At 41.1% G+C, this 27,967-nt stretch overlaps 1 protein-coding gene across 4 annotated transcripts in view; it reads left to right on the top strand.

Annotated features, from left to right (window-relative positions):
* Positions 1-27,967, top strand: part of COL12A1 (collagen type XII alpha 1 chain) — a 264,287-nt gene that overhangs the window by 231,205 nt on the left and 5,115 nt on the right. For all 4 annotated transcript variants that reach the window (XR_012243891.1, XM_073626810.1, XM_073626812.1 and 1 more), the window contains 6 exons: positions 5,909-5,962; positions 6,210-6,281; positions 11,406-11,441; positions 11,560-11,626; positions 23,706-23,894; positions 24,097-24,174. Coding sequence is in view for 3 of the 4 variants with exons in the window: in XM_073626810.1 (XP_073482911.1) it covers positions 5,909-5,962; positions 6,210-6,281; positions 11,406-11,441; positions 11,560-11,626; positions 23,706-23,894; positions 24,097-24,174 (496 nt within the window). In the remaining variant the exon portion in view is untranslated. The remainder of the gene's footprint in view (positions 1-5,908; positions 5,963-6,209; positions 6,282-11,405; positions 11,442-11,559; positions 11,627-23,705; positions 23,895-24,096; positions 24,175-27,967) is intronic.

Genomic DNA, 27,967 nt, shown 5'->3' with positions numbered 1-27,967 from the left:
AAGTCTATGGGCGATGTCACCGCCCAGGCTCTGCAGCCATTGTCGCTGCTCTATTCTCTCCCCTTAATCCAGCCACTGGGGAGATCTCATGACCAGATCGGAGCACCCTTAGATTAGGTAAGTATACATGTCTTTCCTTTACAGGGTAGTTAACCTAAGGCTTAAAATGAGGGTGGGAGTAGCTTTAAGATTAGAGAGGTTTTGACCAGAGTTCCACTTTAACTGAAAGTGGTACCTGTAAGGCTATTTACAGCAAGAGGGACATACCTTTTAATGGTATTTGTGTGGGCATTTCCTTTTTGCATGATTAAACAGAACTCATTTGTTTGCATTTATTCCATTGATGCATCATGATTTCTATTATGGTAGCTGCCAGCACCCATCTGGAATTACAGTTTTCTCTGCCTATCGTAAATCCCAGACACATATAAGTTTACAGGAAATCTGAGGTCATAAGCTTGCCATGCATGGGTCAGCTTTTTTTGTTCAAGCAGCTGGTTACATAGTTACACATATTTAGTCTGGTTGAAAAAAGACATAAGTCCATCTAGCTCAACCAACAAGAAAACAAGAAAAAACTGACCTGATTCCCCCTTTCACAGTGGGGGAATCCTCCCCACTGTGTCTTTGTATTCTGATGGCAGGAAGACTCCCCAGCTGTCAGAATACACAGATCAGTGCTGCAGTCTATAGCTGCAGACCTGATTGAGTGGCTTTTTTTTTCAACTAGCTGGTTGAACAGAAGTCAGTCTACCAATCGACTTCTGTTCAACTTTCTCGTTGGGAAAAAAGCAGCTCTACCGAATGACTTCTGTTCAAACACAGTGGCCATGGATCAAAATTTGGCTGGGCCTTGCTGAATCAACTGAATTTCGAGCCAAGTATGACCAGGTTTAGAGAGAGCTGAACATGTATGTTTATGCCACTGGACATTAGATTGACAGATGAATGGATTAGGAACAATATAAAACCATCAGTCACACCTCAACCGCGCCACTGAAAACAATTGACTGGGGTTTTCTAAAGTACTTAAAAATGTCATGGTGTGGACAACTCAAATCAATGGATTCCCTTGACACCAAAGTATTAGTTAGAGTCTTAAAGTGGTTTTTAATCCTTAAGGTCTTTTACCTTAATAAATTCTATGCATTAAGATAAAAAAACTTCTGTGCTGCAGGTTCCCCCAAGCACCCCCCCCCCACTTATACTTTCCTGAGCTGGTTCCTGATCCAGTGATGTGCACAAGAGCAGTGTCTCTCACCACTGTCCTCCTCCTCACTGAGCAGTTGGCTCTTTGTTACTGTCAATCAAATGCTGCAATGAGGAAACAGGGGCGGGGCTGAGCCGACCAGTCTGTGTAAATGGACGCTGACAGGGCAGCTCGGGAGGTTTTCTATAGGGTCACTTGCTGAAGAGGAGGATCAGGGCTGCTCCATGCAAAACCATTGCACAGAGCAGATAAGTATAACACATTTATTATTTTAATTAAAAAAAAAATGAAACTTTAATGTTACTTTAAATAAAGGAAAACACACTGAGGGGAATCCAACAAAGCTGCTGTGCCACTTTTCTAGTGTTAATCCCTATTGTTAATGTGTTGCACCAAATTCATGAAGCATCTGCAACACTTTTGGTTTTGACAGTGACTCCTGTGCCAAATTCGGGTAGTTCTAAAATGCGCTAGTTTTACAATGCGTTGCAAGCATTAAAAACGTGGCACAGCGTGCACCAAATTTGAATACAAGTTCTAGACAGGTACATGAAGTTTTAGAGCATGTGCAAGACATTTTCGCAAAATCTGTCTGCAACAGTCTTTATGAATTCCATGGTATATATATTTAGTGATGAATGCTTTGCGCAGACTAGGACAATGTGATTTTTACTTGTAGAGTTAATCCTGTAGATGGATTTATTGTTTCCATCTTAATTGTTTAGATGATCCACATAGCACAAAATCAAATCACAGAATTTGCAAAGAAAGCAAAGCATAATCATTTGAATCTATATTTTTAGAATTGTTTTCTTCGAGCATCAAAGACGTCCAGGAGGAAAAATGCAGGATTGTGCTGCTGCCAAACAAAACAAGGCTTATTTAGTTTAGCTGATAGATGTAACATATTTGATTCTATCACATTTGTGTTTCTGCTTTCCTGGACAGTGTGAAAAGTAATGAATTATTAACTATGTTTCAAATGAATGAATAAGATTGTTTTTCCTTGAAAAAGAAACCCTAATCAGACTTGCACCATGTAAAGAATCTTGGGCTTGGCTTAAAAACGTGAGTGTGGTTTGATGGTGGAACCAGAAAATGTTAGGTTTTACTTTTGTGATTAGTCGAAAACAAATAATCAAGTTTTTTACTTCCATGTTGCGTGGCAAAACAACAAGCCACCAGCATGCAATTACTTGCTGCAAGATATTGATGCACATTAGCAGAAAATGCAATATAGAGTATTACTTGAATAACATTTTATAAAAATATTATATGTACAGTATTGTATATGTATTGAAATACAAATTTCTGTAGATTGTTTTTTATTATCAGAATGCTTCTGGATCAGAGTACAGCCTCCTGTCACATGATTCTCTGCTGCGATCGTTTTCTGTATCAGAGAACTACAAATTGTATTGCTTAGAAACAGGGAACACTAAATTTAGTGTATTCTGAGAAGTTATGATATCATTATCCATTAGGATTGAGTGAGTAGGTCAGTCATGTAAAATATATTGTAAAAAGCTGGCTAAATACAGCAGGTATGTAAAAAAAGCAGGTAGGTGAAAAAAGCTAATTTGCATTTGTGGCTGGTGGCACATCAACTGAGACAATCAGTAAATGGGGTTTTTGTTATGAAGGCAGCAGGCTTGTGGGGAGGGCAAATTTTGGACACACATATTGGAGTAGTATTATCTCAAAACCGCTTTTTCTCTATTTCTGAAAATCTTGTGGCATGAGGTGTACTCCAGTTCCAACCAAGATGTGCTCATAGTGAAGAATGTTCACCCATTACTTAAGTATAACTATTAGAATGCCCTAGGATTAGGCACTATTTATACTCTACCTCATTTACCACTATATAGGCTTTTATACTCCTTTTTTTTCTCTATTGCCCCGTACACACTGTTGGATTTTCCGACTGAAAATGTTCGATGGGAGCTTGTTGTCGGAAATACTGACCATGTGTAGGCTCCATCGGACATTTTCCATCGGAATTTCCGTCACACAAAATTTGAGATCTGGATCTCAAATTTTCCGACAACAAAATCCGTTGTCGTAAATTCTGATTGTGTGTACACAATTCCGACACACAAAGTTCCACATATGCTCGGAATCAAGCAGAAGAGCAGCACTGGCTATTGAACTTCATTTTTCTCGGCTCGTCGTACGTGTTGTACGTCACCGCGTTCTTGACGTTCGGAATTTCCGACAAGATTTGTGTGACCTTGTGTATGCAAGACAAGTTTGAGCCAACATCCATCGGAAAAAAATCCATGGATTTTGTTGTCAGAATGTCCGATCGTGTGTACGCGACATAAGGCCTTAATTACTCTTGGTCCCTTATTCTTTTGCAGGGTCTAGACAGAGCAAAGTTGCTTTAATCTGCTGCTTTAAAAAACATTTCTAAAAGAATATCTTATAGCAATTTTTGGCTCTTACCCTCCACCCTTTGATAACTAATTTTTTGTCTTGAGGATTGACTAGGAGGATTATGCAAGGCAGGTTTTATTTGGATTCATACCAAGGGAGAGAACTAGAACTATGTTAACCAGAACAGAGGTAAATACACGACTGTTTTGCTAGGCACATCACACCAAAGGTCCTTCTCGTAATCCTATAATGACTTCCAGCTTTAAATAGTAGAAAATCATTTAGAAAAACATGCAAGGCAATCACAGTAATAGATCAGGATACATATCCTTTCAGCAATTTCCTTTTTTTTTTTTTTTTTTAAAGATTACCAATAAAGCGTGTCAGTCGAATTATAAAATGAGAACTCTCAGAAGCATGACATTTACATATTATCTTATGTTAAAGCCAAACTCCAGACAAAAAAAGCACTATTTTATTTTAGATAGAAGGGGGAAGAGTTACAATTTCATTCAGTTTTTTTTTTTAGTCTAAGCTTTATCTCTGTAAAAACTAACATTGACTGATAGAACATGGAATGAACTAACAAGCCACTAAACAGGAGTGGAGGACATGGGGAGATACCAAGTCACATAGTAAATAAGTTGTAATGACCCAAAACCAATGCTAGATGTCAGCAGACATCAAACAATAGTAACCTGATACAGTTCAATACAACAACAGAAAAAATAAATTTAGGTGGGATGGAACACACTCCCCTCCTGTCCTTGCAATGCTTTTACAAGAAATGGTTTAGTGAAAGTCACCAAGACAGGAAGGCATGGACAGTAAAAAAAAAGAACATTGTCAAAGATACAAACTCCTCTTCACTCCTCAATAAAAATGTGTTTTTGTTTGTATTCCCATCATGAAAATATCCCACCACCTTATGTCCTGAAATAAAAATAAAAAACATTTTTTTACAGGGGCTCTTACCCTTCCCTGATCAATCACAAATTAAATAACATTTTATGTCTGGAGTTGAGCTTTAAAGTAGCCCAGAACTTACCTGAGGTCATTTTTTGAATGAAATTTCACTAGTCTAACCATGGTGTCATTTTTTATAGTGTTTGGGTCAGTTTGGACATGTATGAGTTCATTAAATTATATTGTGATTTGTTCTTTGTTGAGAGACCTATGTTGTGCCACTGTGCTTTATACATCCATCTTCCACTTATTTATGTTGTTTTGATTAATACTCTTACAGCTTCCATACTATATAGCATGCATATCGTGCTCTCATTAGTGTAGATATGTATTTCAGTGCTTAGAATAACAGGCATGTGTACATAAAAAAGGCTGAAAGTTTTTAACCTTCAAGTATTCTATGGATCAAGGTAAAAACCTTCAGTGTTCTATTCCCTCTGCAGCCCTCCCAATACTTACTCGCGCCCGATCATGAACCAGCGATGTGCACAAGAGTGGCTGCTCAATCAGGTCTCGACCTCCTCATTGGTTGAGAGACAGAAGTGGGGTAATTAGTTTCTGACGCTGTCAATCACAGTCAGTTAGGAGGAAGCAGGGGTGGGGCCAAGCCCAGTTCTGTATGTTTTATAGAGCTAGCAAGCATTAATGCCCCCATAGCCAATGGCTTGCTATGGGGGCAATCGGAGAAAAAGAGCAGCCAGGAGCGCCGGGGGGTTACCCAAGAAGAGGAGGATCGGAGCTGCTCTGTGCAAAACCATTGCACAGGGCAGGTAAGTATAACATGTTTGCTATTAAAAAAAAAAAAATCTACCTTTCATATCACTTTATTTCTAGTAAAAAAGAATCTAGATATTTCATATTATAAGGTAATCCGGCCATGCTCCAATTGATTTTAAACTGTTGATATGTCATGAAATGCTGTCAGTTGCTACAGTAACTTTTAAACCAGAACACCAGAAAGATGCTTATTACATGTTTAAGATTCATAAACTGTATGTTTTCTGTTTTATATCTAATCCACATCAGTTTTGGTCTCTCACACACCATTATTTTAGTCAACAAGTACATTTTAGTAACATAGCCCAAATAGTGAATCTGGCAAAATAAGCTGGTTTATTTATACAGCAAAAGGTAAACTCAAATAAATATGGTACATATGGCTACATCATATTGTGTTGATGCCATTTGGAGTTCTGTTTGCTTGTATGTATTTTCTTCCTAGCTGAAAAAAAATATGTACAAGGTTTTTTAAAAACTCATAGTGCATATTATTCTTTCAGATGTTTTGTTGGGAACAGGTCAGAAGGCTACTTTAGATTTCATTGTATCTAAATCTATCACTTTGTATCTTATTAGGGCTTCACTGGCAAAGATGGGGCAGTAGGACCTAGAGGACCTCAAGGACCAATGGTAAGAGATATAAAACATAACATTTTGCTGTCTGGTACTATAAAATTGATCTGTTTTTAGAGTTTTTCAGGTAGTATTGTTGCAGTAGAATGAGGAGTAAAAAGAATGTGCGGTATAAGAAATATGATCCTGTAGAAACATTTTCCATCAGTTATTCATGTGGAAATAGCCTGACAATTTAGTTTACAAAGACCTGATAACATTTCCAGTTATAGTGTTCATCAAATGCTTCTTTTCTACTTTACAGGGAACACCAGGACCTCAAGGTGTGCCAGGTCCAAGTGGTCTACCAGGAAAGCAAGGAGATAATGGCCTACCAGTAAGACACTTACCATATTTGCGAACTAAAGTTTATTGTGGATGCTGAGTCGTGGTTAAATTAACAATTTCATAGGCATCAACAGTTTTCCAATAATAGCTTGTTTGCTGAATAAGTAACATAGCATTAATATGTTACAATTTACAATGCATCTTTTAACAGTTGCAGTAGTAAGTTTTTGAAATTTGTGGTAATAGTTTTCCATTTGAACAACCACCAAATCATGTGCCAAAACATATATTTTTTCTGTGAATAAACACTAAAAGCTAGGTCAGCACATTTGCAGGAAATGTTTCTGGGTTTCATTGTTTCTTCACCTCTTTAAGTCATATGCCATTCAGCACAAACAATATCTGGTCAAACACCAAGAAGAGCTTTTTGCTGGTTTGAAGTATTTAGCACATACTAGTACTGGTGATGAATTAAAAATAAGAGCTCACATTTTGGTTGATACTTATGAGTTTCTTGCATTTCATTCTAAGAAAATGTAACTTTTTTTTTGTTTGTTTGTTGTACTGTGTTTTTTTGTACTTTATTTCTTATTAAAGTAGGTGTGGGAGCAACGTCATAGCTGGTCATTGAAAAAAAAAACACATGATAACTATATTGCCCTACATCTGTTAATATACTTCCTACAAGCTATAAAATAAGAATGTGCATGTGAGATTGTTTCTTGCTTCTGGTTTGGCCACGAGTTCAAAGCCCTCTACAGTAAACCAATAAAAAAGCACATTAGTATATTTCAATTGGTTCTAAATGTTTAAAGTTGTAAAAGTTGTTAGAGATGTTTGACAGAAAGTTAGACATTGCGTGAGGACTTGGTCTTTGCCAGGTGATCTGTCAATGAAGTACAGATTTTGCTAAGCTTCACACTTATGTTTTAGCCCTAGATTTGACCCACTACTGACAGTTGACAATCCATCAAACAGCTAAATTATCAAGAAAAAGCATAGTGTGTAGACTGGATTGGGGAAGGAAGTGTGCAGGTGGAGTCATGTTACAGACAGAAGGTTGAGACAGACAGCAGATAGGTGACAAAAGGATATCAGAAGAAAGCATTTGCAGGACAAGTACCTAGGGTCACAGGAGTCAGCAGGCACCTTTTTCTTGCTCACTCATTACTACTGTATCAAGCATTTATAAACTGTTTGATGAGGTCACAGGCAGCCTGAGATGCTATCTTCATTGGAGATTCTATCTTCATTGAGGTATTCTTTATTAGTTGTTTTGTCTGCAGCCAGAGAGGAAGATGCAGAAATATTGCTGACTGTAAGGGTAGAGGAGCATTTTCATTATCGTAAAAAAAAGAGTAAAGCAAAAATTAAAAACCACCATCATTTTTAGATGCCAAAGAATGTTACCATAAATAAAAATAATTCCAATATAATCATAGTTCTGTCAAGTTTGGAATTTAGAAAGGCAAGGTTAACATATCTTTAAAGTCAATTTTAATCATGCAGCTGTATTGTTTTACACTTCAAATATGCTTTTGATTAATCTAGATTTAGGCATGCTAAGATCTAGGACAAGCCAAAATAGCTTTGGTTAGACTTTGGTTAGTATTACCAGCATGTACAGTATCTCACAAAAGTTGCTACAATGTAAAGTAGTGAGTGTACAGCTTGTATAACAGTGTAACTTTGCTGTCCCCTCAAAATAACTCAACACACATTCATTAATGTCCAAACCGTTGGCAACAAAACTAGTACACCCCTAAGTGAAAATGTCCAAATTGGGCCCAAAGTGTCAATATTTTATGTGATCACCATTATTTTCCAGCACTGCCTTAACCCTCTTGGGCATGGAGTTCACCAGAGCTTCACAGGTTGCCACTGGAGTCCTCTTCCAATCCTGCATGACGACATCATGGAGCTGGTGGATGTTAGAGACCTTGCACTCCTCCACCTTCCATTTGAGGATGCCCCACAGATGCATAATAGAGTTTAGGTTTGGAGACATGCTTGGCCAGTCCATCACCTTTACCCTAAGCTTCTTTAGCAAGGCAGTGGTCATCTTGGAGGTGTGTTTGGGGCCGTTATCATGTTGGAATACTGTCCTGCGGCCCAGTCTCTGAAGGGAGGGGATCATGCTCTGCTTCAGTATGTCACAGTACATGTTGGCATTCATGGTTTCCTCAATGAACTGTAGCTACCCACTGCCAGCAGCACTCATGCAGCCCCAGACCATGACACTCCCACCACTATGCTTGACTATAGGCAAGACACACTTGTCTTTGTACTCCTCACCTGGTTGCTGCCACACACACTTGACACCATCTGAACCAAATATGGTCTGAGCACTGACAGGCTGACCCCCCACCCCTTTGACCTCTGCAGCAGTGCTGGCAGCACTTATACATCTATTTCCCAAAGACAACCTCTGGATATGACGCTGAGCGCGTGCACTCACTGTTATACAAGCTGTACACTCACTACTTTACATTGTAGCAAAGTGTCATTTCTTCAGTGTTGTCAAATGAAAAGATATAATAAAATATTTACAAAAATGTGAGGGGTGTACTCACTTTTGTGAGATACTGTATGTATTCTCTATACAATTCAATCATATGCTAAAGTACTGTACATTGGGAAGTACTGATTGAGCTGCTTATATTGAAAATACGAATGTAGAATTTTAGAAAACAAAGCAATCATCTTGCACCCTTAATGGGTCATATCTACTTATGACAGCCAACAAGCAATAGCTGAAGAAAATCTACGGTATAGGGCATAAGAATTAACAGTTTCATTGTGACATTTTAAAAAGAGAATTACTGAACCTCCAAATATCTTTTTGGACAAAATAAATATTCAGTTAGTGTGTGAGATGAAGCCATTGTTCTTGAGAAACTGAGAACTTTGATGTTCTCTACTGGTTTCAATAATTTTAGTATTTTAAATGACTAGCTAATACTAGCATGACAGGATAAAAGAGCAAAGTCAAATTAATAAGGGTGGCTTACAGATGTTTTTATGTTTTCGTTTAAAAGGTTGATTATACAACATGTATATAATGTTGAAAAGCCATACTGAAATAATTGCTGAATTAATGCTGATGAAGAAATTTTTATATATTTATTTTTATTGCATTTCTCAAAATATGCATCTGTGATGAGGAGCAGTTATTAAACCTGCTTGGTTTAAAAAAGCATATTTTTCACATAGTGTGCACCAATGCTTGAAGTCAGTTTTCCATCTGTTTTCAGCAGGCTGTAGTCAGTACAGACAGTTTTCTTTGTGTTGGCATCTAGTTCAAAACAAGACACTTCTGAAAGACAGTTTCCCTTACACTAGAGGTTGACAAGCACAAAGGGAGACTGTCTCATAGTCTCACACAGATGACAACAGCATCATCCATTCCCCTTAGACTTAGGTAACTGGCACACCTGCCTACTGCAGAGGATCATCGTTAGGACTGAGTGCTGGGCCATTCAGTGGAAGTCCAAGGACCAGTGGCCTAAATGCTAAGTCCCAAAAATTTCACTGGCCACATGTTAATGGTAAACCTTAGAAGATCTTTCAAAGAGAAATCTATGTTATTATGTTTAAACAAATTACACTAAGAACTATTTGTAGACCTTCACCAAAAGACTGAGGTATGGATTTTGGTTAGTCAATGCAAGAAGGAACACTGAAACTGTGGTTTGCAGATGTATCCTACACTGAAGACTTTGTAACAAGACAGTGATTAAAACAGTATTAAACTGTATAAAAAAAAAAAAAAACTATTAAAATGGTCCTCCTGCAGACTTATGCCATATTGTGCTAGTAATATACCGCACACTAGCACATTATGACAGTCAGACATTGGAGACTGAGCCCTCCAGAACTAAACTGTCACGGTTCCCGGCACTTCCATCTTTGCCCGGTCTTCTTTCTGGGTCCATGCTCTTCGGCTGCTTGGAAGGCCAGGCCACAATGACATCACTCCTGTGCATGTGCACTTGAGTCTCTATCATGGCATAGCATTCTCTGAAATTACAGCACACTCAGTGTTCCATGAATTCAGAGAGTACTACGGGTGTCATCAGCTGGAGCTGATGTTAATATCCACTAAAGAGCTATTTATAAGGTACCTATAGGTAAGACATCTTATAGACATACCTGTACGGCAAAGTTAAAAATGTAACTTCAATACCACTTTAAATTGCATGTCTATGAATGGCACACATGCTGTATACAGGAGTTAAAGTATACGTGAACCCTTACCTTGTAGAACAACTTATTCAGTCTAAAATAGAAATGCAAAGCGAAAATGTTTATATCATATCAGTTGAAGCATTATTCTTAAGTGGGCCCGGCACTATGCCACTATGTATGAAATGAATTGCTACTTGATAGCTATAGGATTGGAAGTTGAGTATCTTCTATGTCACCAGTATTATGCATAGTCTCACACAGTGTATGGAGTCTGGGCATTGGCCTGAACTAGGAAAACCACAAGGTAAAGGTTTCATTACATTACTTTTTGGCTTCAAGGCAAGTGCAGGTTATTTGGTTGCAGGGCTTTTAACACCAAAACAAATACAAACTTTAACAAGCCCCTAGGTCCCCAGCTATTATCTATCACCTGCATCATGACACACATAATCTCCCCCAAATTTTAATACTTACCTTACCCTCTAACACTAAAACTTAACACCTAACCATAGATGTGTAACCCCCTATCCAATGAACATGATCCCTAACCTAACACTAACACATACAATCATCCTTACCTCTAACTGTAACCCTTAACCTAAGACTTAAACTTAACCTCTGACCCTAAGCCTAACAATAAGGATTACGTGACATAAGGTCCAGAATTGTGTCAGATAGAAGACAACAGGGGCAAGAGAACAATCTGGACAAGTATCCTTTTATGGATACCTAATTAGACTCAAACATTTTATATGTTTGATCAGTACTACTGTCTTCTACTTTCTGTGAAACAACTCAGACTACATTTAGGATTTTGTTTGATAAATGTATTACAGATAATTCAGTTGTATACAGTCTTAGAATACAGACTTTACAGGTACAACAAATATTACATATGAATAATGCATGGTAGTTGTCTAATATTTTATGAAATGTGACTACCTTTATAGCTGACATAAAGTAACATATGATCATTCTTTTATAGGGCTCACCAGGCCAAAAGGGAGATAAGGGTGACAGGGTAAGTTAAAGAAATCATTATAGTTTTTATTGAAGTTGTGTATTTTCTTACCTATGTCTACAGAGCTAAAGTATATATTCTGTTAATGACTTGTCTACAACATGTATTCTGCCATTAGGGAGATGTTGCTTCTCAGAATATGATGAGAGCAGTGGCAAGACAAGTTTGTGAACAAATGATAAACAGTAAGTGGAAAAACACTCTTGCTTTTGTATTATATTTATGTGCAAGGTACATTTAAAGGAAATTTATAAGGCATAGAAATACATACAAATACTCATGTTAGCAATATGTTAGTATTAAAAAATGATCAACTCTCAATTCCTTAAAGACATATTGGCTTTCCATCAATCAATCCTCCAATACACTTATATTCTGCATTTGCACTTATTATTGTTTTTTGATTACTTTACATCAAACTTGTGAACAAATAAATAGATCTTAAAGGAGAAGTACAGCCAAAACTTGTTTAGCTGTACTTCTCTTATGGATCACAGGAGTGAAGTTCATTCTGCACTCCTGTGACCCGTTTTTAGCAGACAGCAGGCTGAATCCCGCTGTCGGCTAATGTCAGATAGCCAGTCCAGGCTCAGAAAAAATCGTGACCATATGGTTGGGAACCATTCACATGCATGGGCCAGCACCCCGCTCAGCCTCTCAGTGAGCTGCTGACAGCCTGAGCTGGCCGCTCCGGCTCCCTCCACAGCCCAGCGCTCTAGTGAGCACTGGAGGGGCAGAGCAGAGAGCCAGTGACTGACAGTCACTAGCTCTCTGCTCAGGGAGCTCTGAGAACCGAGCGATCTGCAGTGTTTGATCACTCGATTCTCAGTCTTAGAGCCAACGGGTGACAGATGCAGCATAATTCAAACCGATGCTGCATCCACCTAGGTAAGTATGATTTTTTTTTAAAAAACATTCCCATACTTCTCTTTTAAAACACTGGTGTATAATTTTGTACTAGAGAAGCTAAAAAAATAATGAATCTGCAGTATCAATGCAAGCAATTTTAAATTTATCCTGCACAAAGCAAAAACAAAACATAAAAAAACATATTACTGTATATCAATGATATTTGAGCCTAAAAGCTACATTTACCACTCCTCTGCCAGTAACGCCTGGCATTCATGAACAACAATCAAAAATTTCTCCCTTTAGCACTTGTGTATTAGTACCTAACATGTTAGTACTTTTCTAGATAAAAGATTACTACAGATTGGCCAGACTGCTGGTTGGAAGCTAAACAGTGGGGACCTTGAGTGGAGAGTGAACAAGTCTTGCTTTCTGACTCCTGGTGATTGCTGGGTTGCATTTTTAGGTTATTTTTTGAGGCTTTTCCTTGTAGCTTTTTAACACCTTTTTCTGACACTTTTTAAGCAGCTCTTTTTCTTTGCTTCCTTCAGCCTACTAATTAAGGGGAGTGGTTAATTGCTCACAGGTGCTTGAGGCCTATATAACCTTGTGTATAGCACATGTGAAATTGCCAGACTGCTAGTTGGAAGCTAAACAGTAGGGACCTGGAGTGGAGAGTGAACATGTCTTGCTTTTTGAGTGCTGGTGATTGCTGGTTTGCATTTTTATGTTCTTTTTGGGGCTTTTCCTTGTAGCTTTTTAACACCCTTTACTGACACTTTTTAAACAGCTTTTTTTTCTTTGCTTCCTTCAGCCTACCAATTAAGGGGAGTGGTTAATTCCTCACGGGTACTTGAGGCCTATATAACCTTGTGTAGAACTCATTGTAAGCCTGCTCATTTTTGAGTCTGCTGAAACTCTGTCCAAGTGGTGAGTTAAAACCAGAGTTTAAACAGGAGGTTATAACAGGGGTCATAGTACCTGTGTAATGTGAGTACCTGAGTGTTGTCTGAGTAGTGTGTGTGGATTGTTATTACTGCATTGTGTACTGTATACTTGTGTATTGTGAGTGCACGTAGTTCTGCGAGTGGTCTGCGAGTGCATGTAATTCTGCGAGTGGTCTGTGAGTGCACGTAGGTCTGCGAGCGCACGTAGTTCTGCGAGTGGTTTGCGAGTGCATGTAGTTCTGAGAGTGGTCTGCGAGTGCTCGTAGTTCTGCGAGTGCACGTAGGTCTGCGAGTGCCTGTGTATTGTCTTGTTGAGTACCTGTGTATTGTCTTGAGTATTAGTGTCAGGAAGCTAATTGTTAGGTAATTTGGACAGGATACAATCCCCAATCCTCATTAAATTTAATAGGTACGATGCTCGGCGGGTGTGGAGAGGCGACTCTTTGTACATCTTGCGGCATGTATGCGTTCCTTGATTATCCAATCTAGGGCGAATAATGCTGTGCAAAATGTAATTGTTTCCCTGGAAGCCCAGGTTCTGAATCTGGGGAAGCAACTGTCAGCACTGAGAAGTCCCTCCATACTAAAGGAGAGCCAGGAACGTACACGGCAGGTGCCGGCAGGGGCCAGCACAGAGGTGCGTGGAGACAAAGAGGTGCAGACACTAGCAAAGAGTAGATAGGTGACAGTCAGGAAGGGTAGAGTGGGAAGTGCCCCGGGAGTCTGATCTAGGGCTGGAGCATCCCAATAAGAATGCTCCATTGAGTGACATTGGTGAAACCAGTCAGGGACCAGCACTGCTGGAGCTGAGGGATTCTCCTAGCTGCCAGGGGAAGAACTCCTCCAGTGAGAGTGGGGTAGGTGAAGGAAAAGATGGGGAGATAAGTACAGCGCTGCATTACGACAAGAAGGGGCAAAAAGATAGCTGCTAACACACCTATAGCCTCAAGGCAAAAGATAACAACTAAAATAAAAAATTTAGCGCTATATATTATATAGACATATAGGTCAAAAACCACAATCAATAAGTGCATATGAACAGTAAGTAAAAACCTATCACACCTTGTATGACCATTAAATATGGATTGCACAATAAAGTAACACTGTGTTATGTAACAAAACAGTATAAAGTGAAACAGTATTTAGTAAGTCTTAATTGACCAATATAAACAATAAATTATATTTGAAAGACCGTGAAGGTCCAGCAAATCTAACACCATGAAATTACGCAAAAAAAGTCCTGAAACATAAAAGTCCACAATATTAGTTGTAGAGAAAACGTGAAGAAAAACCACCACCAAAAGTCTATGGAGGTTCTGTAACTCCCAGGTTCGCAAGTAGACAGAATTAACCGAATCTGGCGGGTAGGTGGGCTATGGAAAAACCACAAGTGGACAGAGGGTCTAAAATGGTGCCGGGGCCATCACCGGAGACAACAAGAGGCTTACCGGAACTCAATGACTTGAGAAGACATACGTCATACAAGTCAGAAAGGCTTATTGACCAACCGGTCTGGACAATGTGTCTTTTCAGATGTCGTCAGCATACAGCAGAAAAGGGGAATGACAGCACAACTTCCACATCCATAGGCATTCCGACATAGGCCAAACGGGTATTCATATGCCATGCGAGGAGTAAAAAGACTCACAGAGCGTGATAACGTTTAAACACTCTTTGTCACGACCAATACTCACCGAGGCCAAGATGCCGAGAGCGGCTCGCCCTTACGACCACGCGCACCCTGTCCCCTGGAGATGATACAGGGAGCAGGGGGCATGCAGAGGCACGGGCCTCCAGCAGATGGGAGCTCCTAAGGTGCAAGAATTGTAAGCCCAGTAGAAGTCTTTGGAGCTGACTGAAGGTGCAGATGAAGGTGCCACTGCAGGGTCAGGGGACCGAGTGGAGTTGCAGGAAGTCCAGGAAACAAGCCAGGGGTCAGAACCGGGTAATCAGGTAGAGCACAAAGTCTGTTAAGACAAGCCAGGGGTCAGCACCGGGTAATCAAGCAGAGAGCAGAGTCCGTAAATGGATAGCCAGGGGTCGGTATAGGTATCAAGCAAGGAGCAAGTCCGTTATGGGTAGCCAGAGGTCAGTGGGTATCAAGCAGAGAGCAAGTCCGTTTATGAGGAGCCAGAGGTCAGTGGGTATCAAGCAGAGAGCGGAGTCCGTTTAACTAGCCAGGGGTCAACACAGGTATCAGCAAGGAGCAGAGTGCACAGTGAAGCAGGAACCAGGAACAGCTGACGACAAACCAGCACCCCGACTGGGTGCTGGAGCCATCAGATATAGCCCCCACAGTGCGCGACTATTGTGCACCCGCACGCGCCGCACCATTGGGCCGCGTACGGGTGTGCGCCGGAGCGCCAGTCCACCACGCATGCGCCCCGGAGCCCGTCAGATGGAGGCTACAGATGTCCTCTGACAGTGCCCCCCTCCTAAGAGCGGACACTGGACGCCCAAGCTGGACATCAACTCCGGGTGCTCTTGATGGAAGGCTCGAATTAAGCGTGGTGCATGCAGATTCCTAGCAGGCTCCCAAGAATTGTCCTCAGGTGGGTATCCCTTCCAATGGATCAGGTATTGCAGCTGCCTGCCCCTCCTTCTACAGTTTAGGATGGACTCCACTTCGAACTCATTCTCCCCATCCACCCTAATTGGCGGGGGAGGAAGTTCCTCTCTTCCAGGAAAAGGGCTGGGCACAACAGGCTTCAACAAGGATAAATGAAAAACAGGATGGATTCTGTAAGTGTTTGGTAGTGCTAGTTCAAATGCCACGGGATTAATTATCCTTTTGATTTGAAAAGGCCCGATGAACCTGGGTCCAAGTTTTCGTGATGGCAGAGGTAATTTAAGGTTTGTAGTTGACAACCAAACCTCCTCACCTACATTAAATATTGGATTTTCCCTCCTACCCCGATCATACTGTTTTTTGTAATCCTCTTGTGCTTTGTGTAGCATGTCTTGGATCCTCTGGAAGTTAGATTGCAGAGAGGTTATCCTATCTTGAACCGCAGGGACTGCCATTTCAGGGATGTCATTAGATAGGAACGAAGGATGAAACGCGCAATTTGCCCAAAAGGGTGTTTGGTTGGTAGCCGCATGAACAGAGTTGTTATAGGCAAATTCAGCGTACGGGAGAAGACTTGCCCAATCGTCCTGAGAGCCAGAACAGAAACAACGGAGGTATTGCTCCAATGTTTGGTTTGTCCTCTCCGTCTGGCCGTTGCTCTGAGGGTGATACGCTGAAGAGAGGCAGACTTTGATATCCAGGGTTATACTGTCACGACCAATACTCACCGAGGCCAAGATGCAGAGTGCGGCTCGCCCTTACGACCACGCGCACCCTGTCCCCTGGAGATGATACAGGGATCAGGGGGCACGCAGAGGCACGGGCCTCCAGCAGATGGGAGCTCCTAAGGTGCAAGAATTGTAAGCCCAGTAGAAGTCTTCGGAGCTGACTGAAGGTGCAAATGAAGGTGCCACTGCAGGGTCAGGGGACCGAGTGGAGTTGCAGGAAGTCCGGGAAACAAGCCAGGGGTCAGAACCGGGTAATCAGGTAGAGCACAAAGTCCGTTAAGGCAAGCCAGGGGTCAGCACCGGGTAATCAAGCAGAGAGCAGAGTCCGTAAATGGATAGCCAGGGGTCGGTATAGATATCAAGCAAGGAGCAAGTCCGTTATGAGTAGCCAGAGGTCAGTGGGTATCAAGCAGAGAGCAAGTCCATTTATGAGGAGCCAGAGGTCAGTGGGTATCAAGCAGAGAGCAAGTCCATTTATGAGTAGCCAGAGGTCAGTGGGTATCAAGCAGAGAGCAAGTCCGTTTATGAGTCGCCAGAGGTCAGTGGGTATCAAGCAGAGAGCAGAGTCCGTTTAACTAGCCAGGGGTCAACACAGGTATCAGCAAGGAGCAGAGTGCACAGTGAAGCAGGAACCAGGAACAGCTGACGACAAACCAGCAACCCGACTGGGTGCTGGAGCCATCAGAAATAGCCCCCACAGCGCACGCATCAACGTGACGCGCTACGACGGCGCGCACTAGGGGACTATTGTGCACGCGCCGCACCATTGGGCCGCTTACGGGTGTGCCCCGGAGCGCCGGTCCACCGCGCATGCGCCCCGGAGCCCGGCAGACGGAGGCTACAGATGTCCTCTGACACTTTTGTTCTTATTTCTTATCTCTTCTTATCTCTTCCACACCAGGATCTTTTTAGCAGCCTCCAGCAGACGCACAACCCTTTTGTGTTGAGGAGGAGTTGGGGAATACACCTGTCTTCAAGAGTTGTGCATCTGCTGGAGGCTGCTAAAAAGATCCTGGTGTGGAAGAGATAAGAAGAGATAAGAGATAAGAACAAGTGTGTTTAAACGTTATCACGCTATGTGAGTCTTTTTACTCCTCGCATGGCATATGAATACCCGTTTGGCCTATGTCGGAATGCCTATGGATGTGGAAGTTGTGCTGTCATTTCCCTTTTGTGCTGTATGCTGACAACATCTGAAAAGAAAAGACACATTGTCCAGACCGGTTGGTCAATAAGCCTTTCTGACTTGTATGACGTATGTCTTCTCAAGTCATTAAGTTCCGGTAAGCCTTTTGATGTCTCCGGTGATGGCCCCGGCACCATTTTAGACCATCTGTCCACTTGTGGTTCTTCCATAGCCCACCTACCCGCCAGATTTGGTTAATTCTGTCTACTTGCGAACCTGGGAATTACAGATCCACCACTCTTAGCGTGTAACCTCCATAGACTTTTGGTGGTGGTTTTTCTTCACGTTTTCTCTACAACTAATATTGTGGACTTTTATGTTTCAGGACTTTTTTTGCATAATTTCATGGTGTTAGATTTGCTGGACCTTCATGGTCTTTCAATTATAATTTATTGTTTATATTTGTCAATTAAGACTTACTAAATACTGTTTCACTTTATACTGTTTTGTTACATAACACATTGTTACTTTATTGTGCAATCCATATTTATGGTCATACAAGGTGTGATAGGTTTTTACTTACTGTTCATATGCACTTATTGATTGTGGTTTTTGACCTATATGTCTATATAATATATATCTGCTTCTGACTTTGACCCAGCCCCTCCCAGTAATCTGTCCACCAGATCCGTGATGTGCCGAACCCGAGCGCCCGATAGACAACAGGCTCTCTGTCCTTCTAAGAATTGAGTCCCCTACCACCAGAATCTATCTTTCCTTTTCCTTCACCTAAAATAAAAAGTGTAGCGCTATATATTAGGAAAAGGAAATCTGGTGGACGGATCTGGTGGACAGATTACTGGGAGGGGCTGGGGAAGACCCAGCTGTCATGGTGCACGTTGGCACCAATGACAAAGTCAGAGGCAGATGGAGTGTCCTAAAGAACGATTTTAGGGATTTAGGAGCTAAATTGAGGAAAAGGATCTCCAAGGTAATATTCTCAGGAATACTACTGGTAGATCGAGCCACACCAGAAAGGCAGAGGGAGATTAGGGAAATAAACAAGTGGCTGAAGAGCTGGTGTAGTAAGGAGGGGTTTGGGTTCCTGGAGGATTGGGCTGACTTCTCAGTCGATAACCAGTACTATAGAAGGGACAGACTGCACCTTAATGAGGAGGGTGCAGATCAGCTGGGAATGAAGATGGCCAAAAAGTTAGAGGGGTTTTCAAACTAGGTGATGGGGGGAGGATTCAGAGGTAGAGATAGTCAGCACGGAACATATTCCAGAGGGTAGTATTGGGGCATTAGTGGTAGGTTGACCAAAAGCAAAAAAACCCAAGGTAAGTATAGTAGCAAGTCCTAGTTGCAATCTTGGAACACCCAATAAGAGGATAATATGCAACCAGTCTAAACTACGTGGCATGTTCACCAATGCCAGGAGCCTGGTGGACATGATGGGTGAACTAGAGATAATGTTGTACGAGGAGGATTTAGGTTTTGTGGAAATTTCAGAGACCTGGTTCAACAGCTCTCATGATTGGCTGGCAAACATTCAAGGGTATACCCTTTATTGCAAGGATAGAGAGGGTAAAAAAGGGGGAGGGGTATGCCTATATATCAAGAATAATGTACAAGTGAATGTGATAGATGACATCACTAAGGAAGCTAGGGAGGAGGTGGAATCCTTATGGGTAGAGCTCCAAAGGGGTGAAGCTAAGGGGAAAATAATACTGGGAGTATGCTATAGGCCCCCTAACCTGAGGGAGGAAGGAGAGACAGAGCTCCTATCACAATTTGGATTAGCAGCAAGGATGGAAAGTGTTATCATAATGGGGGATTTTAATTACACAGACTGGGCGGAGGGAACCGCACATTTATCTAAGGCTCGCAGTTCCTAAATGTCTTGCAGGACAATTTTATGGGTCAGATGGTAGACGCACCAACTAGAAATAAAGCATTACTGGATCTACTGATTACCAATAATACAGACCTTATTATGGATGTGGAAATATGGGGCAATTTAGGTAACAGTGATAACAGGTCGATTGGCTTCAGTATAAATCACACAAATAGGAAACATAAGGGGAATACAAAGACACTGAATTTCAAAAGAGCCCCTTTCTCTAAACTATGAACTTTGCTAGAAGGCATAAATTGGGATAAAATCTTAGGAACAAAGAACACGGAGGAGAGATGGGTTTGCTTTAAGAGCATATTAAATAAGGGCATTAGCCAATGCATCCCATTGGGTAATACATTTAAAAGAGCGAACAAAAGTTCTGGATGGCTTAACTCCAATGTAAAAATGCATATAAAAGCAAAGGAGAAGGCCTTCAAAAAATACAAGGTTGAGGGATCATCATCAGCATTCAGACTTTATAAAGAATGCAACAGGAAATGTAAGGGTGCAAAAAGGATGGCTAAGATAGAACATGAAAGACACATAGCGGAGGAGAGCAAAAAAAGTCCCAAGAAATTTGAGAAGTTTACTGTATGTAAACAGTCAAAAAGGGAGGACAGACCATATTGGCCCCATAAAGAATGAGGAAGGACATCTGGTTACAAAGGATGGGGAGATTGCGAAGGTATTGAATTTATTCTTCTACTCAGTCTTCACGAGGGAATCGGGGGGCTTCAGTAACCAAAACTGCAGTGTTTATCCTCATTACACATTACAGGAATCAGCTCCATGTTTAACAGAGGACAAAATTAAAATTAAACTTGAGAAACTTAACATTAATAAATCACCGGGACCAGATGGTTTGCACCCGAGGGTACTTAGTGAACTCAGTAAAGTAATTACCAGACCATTGTTCCTAATTTTTACTGACAGTCTACTGACTGGAATGGTACCAGTTGATTGGAGAAAAGCCAATGTAGCACCAATATTTAAAAAGGGCCAAAAATACATCCCTGGGAATTACAGACCAGTTAGCCTAACATCAATAGTATGTAAAATCTTGGAGGGGATGATAAGGGACTATATACAAGATTTTAGTAATGAGAACTGTATCATTAGCAGTAATCAGCATGGATTCATGAAGAATCATTCTTGCCAAACCAATCTACTAACCTTCTATGAGGAAGTGAGTTGCCAGCTAGATAAAGGAAGGCCCGTAGACTTGGTGTATCTGGATTTTGAAAAAGGATTTGACACAGTTCCCCATAAACGTTTACTGTACAAAATAAGGTCCGTTGGCATGGACCATAGGGTGAGTACATGGATTGAAAACTGGCTACAAGGGCAAGTTCAGAGGGTGGTGATAAATGGGGAGTACCCTGAATGGTCAGGGGTGGGTAGTGGGGTCCCCCAGGGTTCTGTGCTGGGACCAATCCTATTTCATTTGTTCATAAGCTACCTGGAGGATGGGGTAAACAGTTCAATCTCTGTATTTGCGGACGATACTAAGCTAAGCAGGGCAATAACTTCTCCACAGGATGTGGAAACCTTGCAAAAAGATCTCAACAAATTAATGGGGTGGGCAACTACATGGCAAATGAGGTTCAATGTAGAAAAATCTAAAATAATGCATTTGGGTGGCAAAAATATGAATGCAATCTATACACTGAGGGGAGAACCTCTGGGAGAATGGAAAGGATGGAAAAGGACCTGGGGGTCCTAGTAGATAATAGGCTCAGCAATGGCATGCAATGCCAAGCTGCTGCTAACAAAGCAAACAGAATATTGGCGTGCTTTAAAAAGGGGATAAACTCCAGAAATAAAACAATAATTCTCCCGCTCTACGAGATTCTGGTCCGGCCGCACCTAGAATATGCTGTCCAGTTCTGGGCACCAGTCCTCAGGAAGGATGTACTGGAAATGGAGCAAGTACAAAGAAGGGCAACAAAGCAAATAAAGGGTCTGGAGGATATTAGTTATGAGGAAAGGTTGCGAGCACTGAACTTATTCTCTCTGGAGAAGAGACGCTTGAGAGGGGATATGATTTCAATATACAAATACTGTACTAGTGACCCCACAATAGGAATAAAACTTTTTTGCAGAAGAGAATTTAACAAGACTCGTGGCCACTTATTAAAATTAGAAGAAAAGAGGTTTAACCTTAAACTATGTAGAGGGTTCTTTACTGTAAGAGCGGCAAGGATGTGGAATTCCCTTCCACAGGCGGTGGTCTCAGTGGGGGGCTTTGATAGTTTCAAGAAACTATTAGATACAGTAAGCACCTGAATGACCGCAACATACAGGGATATGCAATGTAATACTGACATATAAGCACACACATAGGTTGGACTTGATGGACTTGTGTCTTTTTTCAACCTCACCTACTACGTAACTATGTAACTATATAACTATTCTGTTGTATATACAGTACATGCTGTAAATGTGCTTTTTCTATTAGCACTGCTAGAATTGTGACATATCTCCAAACTTTTTGAGATGGGAATGAGGGACACCTATTAGCAAAAGTATGTAGGCATAGGACACACACCCCTTCCACACTCCCTTAGAGAATTATACAAAAAAAAATAGTTAAACTCACAAATGCTTTTATTTACCACTACTATGCCTTTATACTGGCTTTGGAAATTTAGAAAATGCAGCAATTTAGAAACTGGATGAAAGGTTTAGTGCTGGGAAATACTTTTTGAAAGATAACAAGTGTATTTTATATACAACTATATAGATCAGACTGAAGGAGGAACAAATGAGGAGGAAAGAGGGACTTTGCTCCAAATGAGGGAATCAGGGACAGTCCCTTGAAATCAGGAAAAGTTTGGATATGTTGTGAATTGGATTGTGTGATATCTTGGATTGTGTGATTGCCTAATGGGATAATTAAAAACACCATCGTGCCTGTATAATAAAGTTTACCATTGTAAAACTTTTGAAAATACTTGAAATAAAGAGATGTGAGCATAAGGAAAACATGTAGATTTATCTACACATGGAAGTTATTTATATAAGAACTTTTGTTAGCCTTCTGTTTAGTCTAAATGAATAAAAATATTACATTGTTTGAAGAAAAAAACATATTTATATTCCTAAGGTTAGATTGTTGAATATATAAAGACTATACACGTTTCCATAATGGAGAGCTATTACTGTTTCTAATTAAATAGAAATAAAATACCAATTTGATGCATAGATAAAGTCGAATTTTCAGAAATTGGAGAGCTTTCATTTTTCGAGTACTTTCAAAAATTGGAAACCTATTATTTACAAAAAAAGCTCTTGTTGTTGTTGTTGGGAACCTGTCTGTCTTTTTACACAAATGTGTCTTAAGCAGTTAATATTAATTTAAACTGTTAAACAACATATAAGGTACAGCGTATATGGCACAGATAGATATAAACACTGAAGAAATAAAACCACTTCACTGAACAAAACTACCAATGCAACTTTTTAAACTAGCCTTTTCGTAGTTAGCCAGGGCTAGCAAAAGCTAAAAGTGTGCACACTGTATTCCCTCTTGTGAGCTCTAAATTTCTACAATATAAAAGAAATACCTTCATTTAGAAACCTAAATTGTTTCAGTAGTGGGAAATTGTAAGTTCATGGATAATGTCATAATGACCTCTGTGCTTCTGTGGTTACCCCTTTTTCACATACTTTTTACATTACTTTCTACTTGATATGTTTGATACAAGAGGAGAGAAGTGTTTTTTTGTATACTATAGAATGTCAGAATTACTGGTTAATGATTGCCTTCCAGCGCTACTGCAGAACATTCAGTGCCAAATAACCCTGAATTGACTGGAAGTTTAAGGCAGATAAGCATTTGGCCCACCCAGCTTGCCAATTTTCCCTCTGAGTAAAATCCCAGACTGTACTATACTTTTTTTAATGTTTTGTTACCACTTATGCTTGGAGGTTGTTCCACTTAGATGCTTTTATTCCATGTATAAAACATTTACAGTCATAAAACATACTGACATCTGATCTTTAAAATCTAAACCACTTTACCAACTGCTCCCTGAGTTTTAACCGGACTATTTAAATTACACCCATGTGTAGAGGTATGCTGATAATTTACCTTCCTGTGATATATATATATATATATATATATATATTTTCTGTTTTTCAAGGTCAAATGAGCAGATTTAACCAAATGTTGAACCAGATTCCAAATGACTATTATTCCAATCGCAATCAACCTGGACCTCCTGGTCCACCTGGTCCTCCAGGCAGTGCTGGTATGAGAGGTGAACCTGGACCTGGAGGAAGATCTGGATTCCCGGGAACACCTGGTGCTCAAGGACCACCTGGAGAAAGAGGTAATATAAAACAGATAGAAAAGACCAAATAATTTAGAAGTTAATTAAAAACAAATAAAATAGTATTCTCTGAAATTGGTTTTACATTATGTGAATTTGTTTGGACGGTGGTTTGTAACGTATTGAAAGTATTTGTGAAAGTGTTTGCCACCAAATGTAATATTCTGCACTATAAAGTAATACCATGTTGTATTTACCCTAGGAATGCCAGGAGAAAAAGGGGAAAGAGGTAATTCTGGAATTGGGTCTCAAGGACCCAGAGGTCTCCCTGGACCACCAGGTCAGTACAAAAATGATCTGCCTACTCTAAAGGTAACAAATTGTTATTGTACGTGAACTTAGTAAGATAATTTTTACTTTATTTGCACAAATAACAAGGTATGCAGGTTTTCACTAGAATCTGGCACTGGAGTTTTGAAGCCAAAAATAGGTGGGAAAAAAATATCATGTGGATAAAAGACTGGAAACCCTTTCTAAGGCCTTATTTGCATAGCAGGCCTTGCTTTGTAGCAGATTATTGCCATCTGCCAGACCCTAGGGACAGGGTCCACTGATATGTCTAGGGATCCGTGATTCATGTTTACTGATCCTATGGTTCTCCAGCAATTGGAACTTGTAGCCCTGCACTACTGTGTTGATGATCTTACAGACAGAATATGCCTAATTTCTAGAATGGATCTCTCCCTTTGGCTCAAATACTTGTCTGCTAAACATTAGTACAAACATTTTTTATTGCATATGCCTTTCGATAGCAATCACCTTTCTTAGCACCTATCTGGACAACCTTATTAAGGATGTCAGTAGGGGAAGAACAACCTTTTGCCTCAGCAAAAGAAGGCACCAGGTAGGAAAGTCCTCTACCTATAAATCTAGGAAGACTTCCTTTCACTTCTCCCAGTCCTCTAGGCCCAAGACCAAGCCTGAGACCCAGTATTGCAGCAAGCCTTCAAAAACCTCAAAGCTTGTAAACAAGTAATTCTCGCAATGAGGGGACACCTCCACAATTGCAACCGCAAGGTCTGAAAGTGTCTCGGATATCTTGCTATAATGTAAAATTTAAAGCTCTCCTTCTGCCCTGTTTCTTGTTGTCAACTCTGCCAACATCCCAGCAAAGACAAGCAGATCTCCCTGATGCATTGACACAGGTCAGGGCCACTTTCTCAGGGAGTCATTGCCATTGTTCCAGAACAAGAAAAGTGTCAGGATATCTACTCAAACCTGTTAACTGTCCCCAAAGCAAAGGCGAATTTGCCTCATTCAGGACTTAAAGGCTCTTAATGTCTTCAAGTGAAAAAATTCAACATGGAATCTATTGGGTCAATCATTGCTGCTCTCCACCTGGGGGAACTTCTGGCCTCCGTGGATATCAAGAATTCCTAAGTATCCCCATCTTTCCAGTGCATCAATGCCTACATGCATTGTGTGGTAAGCACTGAACACTTCAAATTTGTTTCCCTTCAGTCAATCCACCACACTTTGGCTCTTCACCATGGTTCTAACTCCTGTACTAGCTCTGTTTCATTAACAGGGTATCACCATAGCAGGATACCTGGACGACCTTCTCCTAAGGGATCAGTTGGCATAACCTTCTCTACCAATGTCCATCACACTGTCCAGACTCTACAGTGGTTCGGTTGGGTTCTGAACCTTCAAAAATCAGGGATGTAACCAATCACTTGAGTATCAAGGTCTGCTACTAGGTATGGCCCAGTCTAGGTTTCTTTTACTGCAAGATAAGCTCCTGACTCTCCACTCCTGGTTTCAAACTCTGTAGTCCAAGAGCCAACAAGCCCTTTGCTTTTGCTTGCGGGTTCTGGGCCTAATGGTCACATCCATCGAGGTAACTCTATATGGCCTATTCCATTCCAGACTGTTGCAACTTAACATTCTGGTTGTGTGGGGCAAGAAGGCACAGTCTCTGGAATGTCATATGCATCTGACACCCAGGATCAGGAGATCCCTGGCCTAGTGGCTCATGGGTCTTGCCCTGGAGACAGGGGAATCCTTCCTTCAAGGCCAACAGGTTGCGGAGGAGTCCTAGACACCCTTTTGGTGCAGGAGATGTGATGCTAGAATGAAGCCCACCTCCTAATCAACATACTGAAACTCAGACCAATTCTGTTATCCCTTCACCACTGGACCCCTTAACCTTGGGTCATTCATCCCAGATTTGGTTGGACAATGTCTCTGTGGTGGAATATGACAGTCATCAGTGAGCAGCCAGAGGTCTCATGGTTCAAAGAGAATGACTGGAATCTTGTTTCAGTTCTGTCTGCTGTGCACAATCCAGGTTTGGAAACTTTGTAGGTGGAGTTTCTCAGTTGTTAGTGTCTGGAAGAGTGGCCTCTTCACCTGAAAGTGTTTGAATATCCCTGTCTCAGGTGGGAAATGCAGAATATGGACCCCCTTGCTTCCAGATTCAACAGTAAACTGAGCAGGATTGTTTCTAGATCCAGGAACACTCTAGCCATAGCAGTGTATGCCCTGGTGATCTACACTTTCCTTGTCTACTTGGCAGAAATGAAACAGAGGGCATTCTGGTGATTCTCATCACACTAAACTGGCACAGACAGATGTGGTACTTGGACCTCATCAGATCTCCAATGGACTCTCTATGGATTATCCCAGATTGTCAAGATGTTCTGTCACAGAGACCAGTTTACCACTCTGCTTCAGAGTTGCTGTCTTTAATGCCATGGTTGTTGAAGCCCAAGTCTTAAAGATAGGGAGCAATCCAATTCCATTATCCACATGCTTCTAAAATTCTCCTTTCACAAGGTCTATCATTGCACCTAAAGGCTTTCTTTGCATTGTGTGAGGCAAGCAATTTCAATCTCAGGAGATACTCCATGGGAAGAATCCAGGCCTTTCTCCAGTCTGTTCTTGATGAACATTTGGCTTTGAGAACCATCAAAGATCAGATCTTAGCAATTCTTTTCCAAAGAACAATTATCTCCCATTCCCTGATGAAAACTCTTATACAGGCTGTCACTTACCTAGTTGCCTCCTGTACGTCCACATGTGACTCATGTGAAGACCTTGAACTTGTTCTGTTGGCTCTTCAGAAACCCTGTTTTAAACCTATAAGAGAGATTCCTCTGTCTACTTTCACTCACAAGGTACCTTTCCATGTTGCCATCACCTTTTCGAGGCAGGTTTCTGAGTTAGTGGCCTTGTCTTTTAAGGCACATTTTCAGGTGCTACAAGGCTTTCTTATAGAAGAAGTATGGCCAAAGCTATTTTGGCCATACTTCTCCTATGGATCACAGGAGTGAAGTTTGTTCTGCACTCCTGTGGTTCGTTTTCAGCCGACAGCGGTTGGCTGAGGTCACAGAGCTGGTCCAGGCTCTGGAAGAATCCCGATCATATTGTCTGTATTTGCCTAGAAGCCTGGACCAGCACCTGGCTCAGCCTCTCAGTGATCCTCTGGGAGCCTAAGCCAGCACCCCCTAACTCCTCCCCAGCTCAGTGCTCCAGTGAGTGCTGGTGGGGAGAGCAGAGAGCTGCTGACTGACATTCATGGCTCTCTGCTCAGTGGAGGGGGGGGACTGAGCAATAAGCGGTGTTTGATCGCTCAGCTCTCACTACAGAGCAGGCATGACAGATGAAGCATCCGATGCTGCATTCACCTAGGTGAGTATAAATGTTTGTTTTTTTAATCCTGAACTTCTCTTTTAAGGCCTAAGGCCTTTTTTATCCTTAAGGTGGTTTCTCCTTTTCACCCTAACCCAGTGAACTATTTACACCCGAAAAAGATATCCTATTGTTTGGATGTGGTTCTAGGTGTTCAAAATTACCTATCTCTCTTCCAAGGACTAACTCATTGTTCATCTTACCTGAGGATTCTTGGAAGGAACAACTTGCCTCTTGCTTTTGGTATTGTTAGGTGGCCTAGGTAGATCATCAATCATTATTCAAGCCTTTATTTTTAAAGCGGACCTTCACCCACTTTTTCTAGTTTATATATTATTGCTCTACTCCCCTCCTTTCACACAATTGCAAAATAATTTTAATTGAAGAAGATGGGGCAGGAGTAGAGCAATGTGGAAGAAAAAGACCACACTGGATGGCTT

Source organism: Aquarana catesbeiana, linkage group LG04, assembly GCF_042186555.1.
Source record: "Aquarana catesbeiana isolate 2022-GZ linkage group LG04, ASM4218655v1, whole genome shotgun sequence".
NCBI lineage: Eukaryota > Metazoa > Chordata > Amphibia > Anura > Ranidae > Aquarana > Aquarana catesbeiana.
Note: the sequence above shows the minus strand (reverse complement) of the source record. Positions and strands in the feature narration are given on the sequence as shown.